The following is a 12,615-nucleotide window of genomic DNA, read 5'->3' as shown; positions in this document are numbered from 1 at the left end:
TAGTGGAAAAGCGGCAAATGAGTGAAAGCGAGAGAAACGTTGCCATGGAGACGAGGGTTGTCTTACGTGCCTGGCTGCGGTCACACGGCGACACCTGTCCGTCAGTAATAAAGTCCCCGATAACCTGGACCAATTCAAACCGTTATTTGTTTTTTTTATTGTTTAATTTGCATTGCCTCACATGATGAACACTACATATATTTTTATATGACGCCATATAACACTCCGGGAGCCGTCACTTTTTCCCGGTACTTTCCGCCGACCGCCGTGTTGCTGTCGGGAGGAAAAGCGGAACGACACACATTGCGGAAATAACATTATTCTCCATGCGTCGGTTAAATACAAATATGTTCTACAACCCCAAACATGTCTTTTTCAAAGCCTACAGTGAAGAGAAAGGTTAGTGATAAGCAAAGACAATTCCAGGAAAAGTGGGAGATGCAATATTTCTTTGTTGAGCACAGGGGCACCCTGACGTGTCTTATTTGTACAGAGAAAGTTGCAGTGCACAAGAAATACAATTTAAAACATCATTATACAACTAGACATGCTGAGGAGTATGCAAAATACCAGGGAGATGAGAGAGTGAACCGGGTTGCACATTATGTCTATGTGTATACATTGTTGCTGACTGGAGAAATCGAATTCTTTTTGTTAGAATAGAATAGAATAGAAAGTACTTTATTGATCCCTGGGGGAAATTCAGCACCACAGTTCGCTCACAATAGAATAGACAAGAATAACAATAAATAATATAATATATATAATATATTATATATATATATATAATATATAAATATATTCTACATATACTACATATTCTCTACATTTAAGTGCAGTCAAGAAGGAACATATGCATTATACAGTCTGATGGCTGTCGGTATGAAAGGATTCCTGTGTCGTTCCGTGTTGCATTTTGGGAGTCTGAGCCTTCCACTGAACGTGCTCATTCTCCCCGCAAGGTCCGAGTGTAGTGGGTGGGAGGTGTTGTCCATAATGGCTAGGAGTTTTGCTAGACTTCTCCTGTCTTGTTATTACTTATGACTGATTTATTTACTTAATTCTCATTTTGTTCATTTATATTTTGATTTTATTTTGTGTTGAAAATAAAAATAAAGACATTTAAAAATATTTTTTTTAAGAAATCTTTTCTTGCGGCCCAGCCTCACCCAGACTCTGCATCCAGTGGCCCCCAGGCAAATTGAGTTTGAGACCCCTGGTCTATACTGTAATAACATGCAGTATTTATTAGGATTGGTAACGAGAAACCGGTGCGACCGAATATCTGGTTCGAAAATTGGCCGGTTCGGCTATGTCGGTTACAGCCCCCTCAATCGATAAGATTCAGCAGTGAATTCTGTAGACGCAAAAAACGGTTATTGCCCGAACTAGAAATCAGTTGATGGTTTTTGTCTTTAAAACAACACGAAAGTCAGGGTTGTCCGTGAAAGCCAAGTGCTTTTTCAATCAATCAATCAATCAATGTTTACTTATATAGCCCTAAATCACAAGTGTTTCAAAGGGCTACACAAGCCATAACGACATCCTCGGCTCAGATCCCACATCAAGGCAAGAAAAAACTCAACCCAATGGGATGACAAAGAGAAACCTTGTTACGTTACTTAAATAACTGGAGACGAGAATACACGTAGATACAGTACATGGACGATACATGCGAGACTAGCAATCATGTGACAGTTTATCTTTAAATTACCTCTAAAGTCACGGCTGCCCGTCAAATAATTACTGATTTACACAAGTTACGTAACGTCAACACCGTGGACCGTCTCCGTGCTGTGCCATTCATCGATATTGTAACATTCCAAGGAATGGGGGTTCAGACAAATTCCCAATTTGTCTTTAATTATTTCACAAAATGCAACGTTCTCGGACAATGGACTGAATCTCTGTGTCTCGCTCTCTTTTCCGGCACCATTCAAACGACCTTTCATCTCCACAACACATGTCACTTCCCATCCTTGTCCCTGAAGTCTCGCCCCCCCAGTCAAGCCATAGGCTAGAACTAGAGATGTCCGATAATGGCTTTTTTACCGATATCCGATATTTCGATATTGTCCAACTCTTAATTACCGATATCAACCGATACCGATATATACAGTCGTGGAATTAACACATTATTAAGCCTAATTTTGTTGTGATGCTCCACTGGATGCATTAAACAATGTAACAAGGTTTTCCAAAATAAATCAACTCAAGTTATGGAAAAAAATGCCAACATAGTACTGCCATATTTATTATTGAAGTCACAAAGTGCATTATTTTTTTTAACATGCCTCAATACAATAACAGTGCAATACTTTTTCATAACATGGTCACTACTGCCTAGTTTCTCTTGTTATATTCTTATTTTACTGTTATATCTGTATTCTCATTGTTGCTTTTTATTTTTATTCTTATTGTAATATTTTTCTATTCTGTTTCCATTTATACCCTCATTATTTACTTTTTACTTTTTAAATTCGATTTCAATTCTGTACACTGCTGCTGGAATGTAAATTTTCCTGAGGGAACTCTCCTGAAGGAATCAATAAAGTCTATCTATCCAAACAGCAGCTTGGAATTTGGGACATGCTCTCCCTGAGAGAGACTATGAGGAGGTTGAGGTGGGCGGGGTTGGGGTGGGTGGGGGTAGGGGGCAGCGGGGGGTTTATATTGTAGCGTCCCGGAAGAGTTAGTACTGCAAGGGATTCTGGGTATTTGTTCTGTTGTGTTTATGTTGTGTTACGGTGCGGATGTTCTCCCGAAACGTGTTTGTCATTCTTGTTTGGTGTGGGTTCACAGTTTGGCGCATATTTGTAACAGTGTTAAAGTTGTTTGCCAGGGGCGGTATAGCTCGGTTGGTAGAGCGGCCGTGCCAGCAACTTGAGGGTTCCAGGTTCAATCCCCGCTTCAGCCATCCTAGTCACTGCCGTTGTGTCCTTGGGCAAGACGCTTTACCCATCTGCTCCCAGTGCCACCCACACTGGTTTAAATGTAACTTAGATATTGGGTTTCACTATGTAAAGCACTTTGAGTTACTAGAGAAAAGCGCTATATAAATATAATTTACTTCACTTCACTTGTTTATATGGCCACCCTCAGTGTGACCTGTATGGCTGTTGACCAAATATGCCTTGCATTAATTCGTGATGAGAACAGCCGGTAGATATTTATGTGACTCGGACGGCACGCACACAAAGGAAATGCCTTTAAGGTTTATTGGCACTCTGTACCTCTCCCTACATCCGTCGTGTACACAGCGGCGTTTTAAAACGTCATACATTTTACTTTTAGAAACCGATACCGATAATTATGAAACCGATACAGATAATTTCCGATATTACATTATAAAGCATTTATCGGCCGATAATATCGGCAGCCCGATATTATCGGACATCCCTAGCTAGAACCCTTCGGTGTCTGTGATGACACTGACTTAAATTGACTCGAACTCGTGGAAAATAAATATATTAGACATGTGTTTCTCTTTTTACTTTATTTAACACCTTATATTTGTTTTTTGTGAGATGTAAAAAAAAATGTGTCCATCAAAAAATGTTAACCATAGAATCGAATCGCTTATACACCGTATCGATTCTTATCGAACCGTTTATACACTAAATGGAATCGCATCGAATTGTTCTTTTTTTATAAATAAATAGTTTTTGAATCGCATTGTAACCCGTACATTGAGATGCGAATCAAATCTTCCATCACAAAGAGATTTGCCTCTCTAGCATTTATGTGTAAGTCTAAGTTTAGTCTATGCTGTAATATGCAGTATTTAGTCTATACCAGGCCTGGGCAATTATTTTAACTCGGGGGGCCACATTGAGAGAAAAACAGTGTGCACGTGCTTGCATGTGTACGAATAGCTGTAAAAATCTGCTGTACAGTATGTTCGCTTGGGTCCCCTTTTTCAGGAACACTAATGCAAAAACTCACAATATTGTCTGATTGAATGCTAAAAACGTTATGACAGACCACCTCAAAAAATGGAATGGAATTTTTATTTTTTTTACTGAATGAGACACCCAGAATGAATGTGGGATTTTAAATATTAAATATAAATATTAAAACACTGAATATCACTGAATATAAAGTACTGTAATATCATGGAATATGTATGTGTAAGTTTAGCTTTATCAATACTGTAATATCATGCAGATTTTTTGTCTATACTATAATATCATGCAGTATTTATGTGCAAACAAACTCACACTGTCGTTGGACAGGATGACTGCAACATTCCAAAGATAATTTTCTTGCTCAGAATTGAAATCACATTGATTTGTACTTTTTTGTTAACTACTTAAATACTTTCCTATTGTAGTTCTCGAAATGATTAATTTTGTGTTATTCCTCTTCAACAGTCATCACCTTTTCGAGGCAAAGATCCCTGGTCTCAGCCAAAACCAAAGCAAGATCTATCCCTGTGTCAACTATGTAATATATATATATATATATATATATATATATATATATATATATATATATATATATATATATATATATATATATATATATATATATATATAGTTGTTTTTAAAAGACGAAGCTTTGTGTTGTTATAATTGGCTGATGTCAACATTTAGTTTTTTTGTCATTGTGCTTCTTGCTGTTTTTCCAAAGTTCAGCTGGTATTTTATATTTTTTGTAATTGGCATAGAGCCAATGACAAACGAGTCACGGGCCACAGATGGCCACTTTGCTGTACTTTGGGCTCCGCTGCTGTAGCAGCTAACTGTTAATGGCCACTATAGTCTTAGTACTGTACTATATTTGTTCATCCTATGGTCACATACTGTATATGGTTGCGAGTCACATGGTGGTCACCTAACGGGTTTTTCCTGTGATAAACAGGGGATAAACGGTGAAGTCCTTTAGCTGCCGCCTTGTTTTATCATACATTACTGCATTGGCACATGGCATTGTTTTTGTCCCGATTTGTTGCATCAATCAACCTTAATGCATTGTTGCAGCTCGATTATTTTTCTGCACGTCATGCCATGCGTGTTTGCGAGACCAGCGGGTGAAGTTTTCCGCCGGGCTTGGGGGTGTGTGGCCACGGGATGAGAGACTAAAGAGAGAGAGACGAGGCGTGCGGTCAAGTTCAGGGGTTAAAATGCTTGCGGGTCTCCTGATCACTCTCCGGATGGGGGTGTCACTGATGTCATATTAATAAATTGTTTTCTAATATTTTCGCGATTGACCGGTAGGGTGCCAAAGGTTGTCTGGTCGATCACGATCACTAGTACAGACTGTACCTCACTCTAATACTACTATTTATACTATTTTGTACCTACAGCCCAACAATAAAACTACTTGGTATCTCCGTTCCCACAATAGTACTACTTTGTACCTCTTTCCTAATAATAATACTGTACTTCCAACATTAATACTACTTTGTACCTCTAACACTAACACTATTTTGTACTCCAGCACCATTACTGCTTTTTACATCCAACACTAATACTATGTTTTATCTCCAACGCTAATACTACTAGTAACTCCATTACAACACTAATACTACTTTGTACCTCCAACACTGATATTACTTCATACCTCCAACACTACTACTACTACTACTACTTTGTACCTCCATCCCAATACTAATACTACTTTGTACCTCCAACCCCACATTAATATTACTTTGTACCTCCATCCCAACACTATTACTACTTTGTACCTTCATCCTAAACGAATATTATTTTCTACCTCCATTCCAAAACTAATACCACTTTGTACCTCCAACCGAACATTAATACTACATCCCAACACTAATAATACTTTGTACCTCCGTATTAAACTAATATTACTTTCCACCTCCATTCCAACACTATTACTACTTTGTACTTTCTACAATAATACTACTTTGTAGCTCAATCCCAACACTAATACCACTTTGGACCTCCATCCCAACACTAATACTGCTCTGTACCTCCATCCCAACACTCAAACTACTTCGGTTATTAGCACAATGAAAATATGCTGAAAAGTGGCACCAAAGGGATTGTGTAATAATACAAATGTTTTTTTTAAGTTTACTTCACTTAACATCACAGTTTAATAGATACAAGTCTGCTTTTCCAGTGTATTGTGTTCGTTTATTCGACTTGAGTTCCTTGAGTCTTGTTCCTGGTGTGTTTAGAGTCAAGCCTTGCCGCTGTTGCCTTTCTTCACGTGCATCCCAGAGGAGCCGTTGGCTGAGCTGCAGAGAGCACTTCAATCTCTGGTGGCGTCTCACTTTCCAATGCAATCTGATGAGTTTGCAAAGGGCTCTCTTCACCGCAATAACTACATGGACTGCATCAGGAAGGTGAATGTGACACTTTTATCACCGATATGGAAGAAAAACTTTCTTATATCCTCCATAGGTGGATTTAATGTACCTGTACACCATTTATTTATTATCTGTCTTATGTAGAGAACCTTTAGCAACAAAAATAATGCATCAAGGCAGACTAACACTTTATGGCTAACAAACATGTTTGCTGGCATTAAGAACTTAATAGATCTTGTTAAAAAACGCTCACATGAAGTAATATTTCTCGTAGCTGCTGGATGCCTTGGAGCTTTCTCAAAGCCCGCTTCTCCTCAAACTGCTTGCTGACATTTTGTGTCGGGAGAAAAAGCACATCATGGAGGAACAATTTCAAACCTGCTTCCAGAGAATTTCTAAACGGTCAGTAAAGTTTATGTTAACTTGTGTCATTGTTTTGACTTTGTTTGAATGGTCAGGTTCAAACTATACATTCATCATGTACATTTTCACAGTCGACTCAATACAGTGGAAACACGTATGTCCATGATGACTTAAGAAGACACTTTTTTTTTTGTAATAAGAAGAACACAGTGTACCAAGAATTACTGACTTAAATGTATAATGTATTACATAATATAGAGTACCCTCTTTCTCTCTGGACATGTCCAGGATTTAAATCCTATCTTTCCAATCAGAATGGCTTATTACCTTTTCTGCATACACACTGAACAATAGTTTAAGATGGAGAGAACTTTTGAGTTTTGTGCCTTTCGACTGTAACCAGATTATAAATAGAGCTTCATGATGCAACAGACAAACAGGAGCAGTATACAAAAAATACCCCGGACTCATCAAAAGTTTAATGTCATTGTTTGTCAGACATAAGTATGTGTTATCATATTATTAATAGGGTTGTCAAAAGTGTCAATACTTTTATACCAAGTTGATACCAACACACCAAAAATATATAAATATCTGCTTTGTTAGTACGGAAGATTGTACACTTCTTCCTCAGGGAGACACTGATAAAATACTGTAAAAATAAAAAGAAAAGAGCAAAAATGTAAAAATAGATTAAAAAAGGCCTAATGTAATAAAAAAGACTGAAACATTGATACGAAAAAGAAATAAAAACACAGATTTTTCTTAAGCTATATATTTCAGCCTTTTTATTAGCCTGTTTAATTACAAATGACACGACGTCACACTCTTGCCCAAAGTGGAGGAGTTCAAATACCTAGGAGTCTTGCTCACGAGTGGGGGAAGAGTGGATCGTGAGATCGACAGGCGAATCGGTGCGGCGTCTTCAGTAATGCGGACGCTGTATCGATCCGTTGTGGTGAAGAAGGAGCTGAGCAGGAAGGCAAAGTTCTCAATTTACCGGTCGATCTACATTCCCATCCTCACCTATGGTCATGAGCTTTGGGTTATGACCGAAAGGACAAGATCACGGGTACAAGCGGCCAAAATGAGTTTCCTCCGCCGGGTGGCGGGTCTCTCCCTTAGAGATAAGGTGAGAAGCTCTGTCATCCGGGAGGAACTCAGAGTAAAGCCGCTGCTCCTCCACATCGAGAGGAGCCAGATGAGGTGGTTCGGGCATCTGCTCATGATGCCACCTGAACGCCTCCCTAGGGAGGTGTTTGGGGCACGTCCGACGGGCAGGAGGCCAAGGGGAAGACCCAGGACACGTTGGGAAAACTATGTCTCCCGGCTGGCCTGGGAACGCCTCGGGATCCCCCGGGAGGAGCTGGACGAAGTGGCTGGGGAGAGGGAAGTCTGGGCTTCTCTGCTTAGGCTGCTGCCCCAGCGACCCGACCTCGGATAAGCGGAAGAAAATGGATGGATGGATGGATGGATGGATGACGTCACACTACCACCATATGAAAAATATTAATAACAATATTGTTTTTTTTTATTGTCAAAGCTCCATGCCACTGCTGTTCTTTTTAGAATGTAAAATAATTGACTATTGTTGTCATTTATGATCATGTTCATAAGCACAGTATTGTTTGTTTTTATATACTAGAAGGTTATAGAACACTGCTGTTCTTTTTTGAATGTATTTACCTCTTAGCAGTTGATACTGCAATTTTAATTCACAATAATCTTAATTACTTGACACTTCGAAACACTTTTCGATAAATTAGTGACTTAAAAAGATATGGGTTCAGTTTTTTTATTTTTTATTGTGGTATCAAATACCTATCGAAAATTGTGGAAATTCATAGTATCGACTACTGTAATTCTGGTATTGTGACAACCCTAATTGTTAATTTCATCATTATCATCACCTGATTATACAACATTAAAACATGTAAACTCTCATCTTCTATTCAATGCAAAGTCCATCCATCCATTTTCTACCGCTTGTCCCGTAAGCTTCAAAATAAAAAAATGTGGTATTAATCTGGATTGTACCACAGCAACTTAGGAAATGCAAATATATGTATATATTTTTTGATTTTCAAATTGTTATTCACTGTATGAAAGATTAGTGCATAAAGTTGTATCATCACTGTAGTCAAAACATACCAGACAAACAAAAAAACGTTATTATCGTGCATTCTTTTAATGTCGCTGAACAAAGTCACAAGTAGATCAGCAAACAGTAATTACTTTTGGTTATTTTGGTTATGCTGACTTCAGCCAGTCTTGTATGAAGTATTCATGCACAGACTGTTTATGTCTAATATGATATTTTTTGTGTGCGTTTGTGTTTAGGCCCAGCAGTGAGCGACAGCTGCAACTGGTGTGCACAGTTTACAAGGTGATCCAACAGGGTGACGTGCTTCAGGCCATGATGGACAGAGTTCTGCTGCCTCTCATCTCTTACTGTAGCACCAAGACACTCATTGACTTCTTTGTGGCAAATGTTACTGAGATAATGGCGTCGCTGTTAAGTCGTTTCACCAAGGTTTGTTTGTTTTTTTAGTCTGTAAGTAAATTGGACAGTAAAATCTGTTTGTTTTCTACTGTTCTCTGAATTTCATGCAGAAAGTATCAATCTGTTATTACTTTGCTACTGTGTTAGTGAGAACATGATATTTGTTACAGTCAAGTGAATCAGCATTTGAGATGCAGTTGCTGAAGAAGAACGGCTGCTGCAAGCTGATGGACCTGTTATATTCTCGGCTTCCCAAAGAAGAAGTATATTCTAAAGAATCTCTCATCAATATGGCCTATTGTCGTTTAAACAAAACGGAGGGAAACGAGCTGTCAAAGGCGCTGATCAAGTAGGACTCCTGCTGGAATTTGTTCCACAAAAATGTTGTGTGATTCACATGACTAAATGTTCCCCACAGGTTCTGCTTTGAAGCCTTTACAGAGAATATGACTGGTGAGACTCAGCTCCTGGAGCTCAGAAGACAGTACCACTGTGCTGCATACAACTGTGCCATTGCGGTCATCAGCTGCAGCTTCAATGAGCCCAAATTCTACTATGGCTTCCTCTTCAGTGACAAACCAGAGAAGGTCTGAAGCATACTTGCATCGATAAATCCAACATTGTGTTGTACCTCAAAACTCCTGCTTTGCTCTTTCCCAGAACCAGTTCATTTTGGAAAATATCATAGACGTTGAAAGGACCTACAACTTCCCGATTGTCATTGAGGTATGTCTAAATACTTTTGATGGTTAAAAAATATCACATCTGGACCGTTTATGTCAACAGCGGCGTCAAAGTGGGGAGGGTTCGGTTGATGTACGTAGGGCTTTTGTACCGGAGCCCCAAGCACAGGGGGGGGCCCTGGGCTTTTGTAATCTATAGGTCGTCCACAGACGGGTTTGTTTGTTAAATTTTAAGAATTTTATGCCATTTAAATATGTAATTTATTTTTTTAAAAAAGACATCATAAAAATTCAGATCCAATTAATTTTGCTGTCAAATTTCAATAATAAGGTTGCTTGAATCAAATGAAGAATGTCTCGGACTACCTACAGCCCCCAATCAAAAATACAAAATGGATCATGGAAATGTATACGAAACAAAAAACAATGAAAGTGTCAACTGTACGTGGCTTGTATATATGCATTTTCATGAAAGGAATAAAAAGAAATGATGATGATGATGGTGATCAATCCACCTGGATAGCAGCATACCCAGCATGCAACACTTGACTGTTCTCTAAACACATACGTCACAACGTCATCTAAACTCACATTTATGCATCACACACAGCACCAACATTTTGGAACAAATATGATATAATGGATGAAAGGTAAAAATAGAATGAAGCTGTCTGTGACAACATAGAAGAAAATTCACTTTTGAATCTCATTACCCATAGCCGTGGTGTGTTCAAGGACACTTGATTAAAGTTAGAAACTGAGGCATCACTAGTTTTTAATGACAGGGGAAGTCTTAACTCCCTGGAGATATACTAATAATAGATATTATCATAATAATGATATATTATAATTGTTATTTATTACTATGATTTGTATTATCCACTGATGACAATCATATGTGTATCATCATATTTTTACTTTACACTCTGAAGCAAAGGAATACTTGACAGATATATTATCATCGTGGTGATGATAATAAATTATATGATCATTTAAAATCATACACTGGGCACTTTATGGTTGTTGGCTTTTTGTAAGGAATCTAACTTTTTTATTATTATTATTATTTAGGAGTTTTATTTAGAAATGTTCTCGATATGTCAATCTCATCTTTAAAAAGTCAAAAACCTAATTAAGGTTAATCCAAAGAGGTTCATATGGTCTTCAAAAAATTATGTAATTTGTTATTCTTATAGCCAGACCTGTGTGTTTACTTCCTTACATGACGGTTTCGGCTACAACTTTTGCCTTCTTCAGAGCTTGTCACGTCACAGAAACATCACGTGACAACCTCTGAGGAAGGTAACCGTAGTAGCCGAAACCGTCAGGTACGGAGTAATTTAACCAAATCAATGCAATAAGTAGTTTTTTAGTGCGTGTAAACATATTAAAAGTGTGTGTATAGGACAGCTACGTTTGGGTTTAGGGTGGGATGAGGGAGAGGGGGGCCTTTAGGAGTTGTGTGTATGGGGGCCTAGAATTTGCTGCTATGCCCCTGTATGTCGACAACCTGTTTATGTTGACAACCCGTCTATGTCAGAAAACTCTAGTTCTCGTCCAGTGTGTTCCGATTACTAAAAAGTGCTGACTTTAATTGATGTTGACATAAAATATAAGAGTCAATAGGTAATTTCCATGAAAAACATTTTGTTTATGTTGACAGGTGTTGTAGTATAATTAATTTCGTCATTACCGTAATTTCCGGACTATAAGCCGCTACTTTTTCCCCTCGTTCTGGTCCCTGCGGCTTATACAAGGGTGCGGCTTATTTACGGCCTGTTCTTCTCCGACACCGACGAAGAGGATTTCGGTGGTTTTAGTACGCAGGAGGAAGACGATGACACAATGATTAAAGACTGACTTTTCATATACCGGTAGGCTGGTTATTTTGATAACGTACAGGCGAGCACTTTGTATTACTTTGCACCGTTGTATTATTTGTACTCTGCACGAATGCTGTTCGCCATGTCAAAGATGTGAAAGTTTGATTGAATGATTGAAAGATTTATTGTTAATAAATGGGACGCTTTGCGTTCCCAAACAGTCATCTCTGTCCCGACAATCCCCTCCGTGGTAGCAGGAACCCCTATATACTACGGTAATTACACATCAAAACCCTGCGGCTTATAGTCGGGTGCGGCTTATATATGGAGCAATCTGTATTTTCCCCTAAATTTAGCTGGTGCGGCTTATAGTCAGGTGCGGCTTATAGTCCGGAAATTACGGTATCACTAAACAGCAACATAACTGCTCTCTAATTACACAACATGCACACACACAGTTCCCATTCGGTGCAAGCTTCAAAATAAAAGCATGGTAGTATTCATCTGAATTCTACCGTAACAACTAACAAACAGCATACTTCATTTATTTAAAATCTTCTTAAATGCTAGCCAGCAGAAGAAAGATTAGTGCATGTATGAAAGTTTTTGTTGTAATTTAGTCAAAACTTACCAGCAAATTAAAACAGTAGCTCTGTTAGATAATAATCACAAATATTATTTGAAAATACAAATACTAATATTAGATGTCCAAGCAAAAGTGATAATTTAGTCATTAAAAAAGATTGTGAATAATCTGCGATTATTTATTTAATTTATTTTGAACTCACATGCTTCTTTATCTTAATGGTGGATAGTTACCTGAAAGGTGTGTTGTTTTACGTCAGTGAACAAGTCAATAATACGTCAGTGGAAAGATGAGTGAGGAGACTCTGACTGGTGTACTGTACTTGCTGATAAATTTCACTTCAAACTACACCCACACCCAAACTGTTGACAAAT

The 12,615-nt window shown here is 38.3% G+C and overlaps 1 protein-coding gene across 3 annotated transcripts in view; it reads left to right on the top strand.

Annotated features, from left to right (window-relative positions):
* Positions 1–12,615, top strand: part of prkdc (protein kinase, DNA-activated, catalytic subunit) — a 153,333-nt gene that overhangs the window by 76,707 nt on the left and 64,011 nt on the right. For all 3 annotated transcript variants that reach the window (XM_062021504.1, XM_062021503.1, XM_062021505.1), the window contains 6 exons: positions 6,152–6,319; positions 6,558–6,685; positions 8,987–9,179; positions 9,320–9,498; positions 9,568–9,736; positions 9,810–9,875. In XM_062021504.1, the coding sequence (XP_061877488.1) occupies positions 6,152–6,319; positions 6,558–6,685; positions 8,987–9,179; positions 9,320–9,498; positions 9,568–9,736; positions 9,810–9,875 (903 nt within the window). The remainder of the gene's footprint in view (positions 1–6,151; positions 6,320–6,557; positions 6,686–8,986; positions 9,180–9,319; positions 9,499–9,567; positions 9,737–9,809; positions 9,876–12,615) is intronic.

This window comes from Entelurus aequoreus, linkage group LG15 (assembly GCF_033978785.1).
Source record: "Entelurus aequoreus isolate RoL-2023_Sb linkage group LG15, RoL_Eaeq_v1.1, whole genome shotgun sequence".
NCBI classification, from domain to species: Eukaryota; Metazoa; Chordata; class Actinopteri; order Syngnathiformes; family Syngnathidae; genus Entelurus; species Entelurus aequoreus.
The sequence above is the reverse complement of the archived record's forward strand: the minus strand, read 5'-3'. Positions and strand labels throughout refer to the sequence as shown.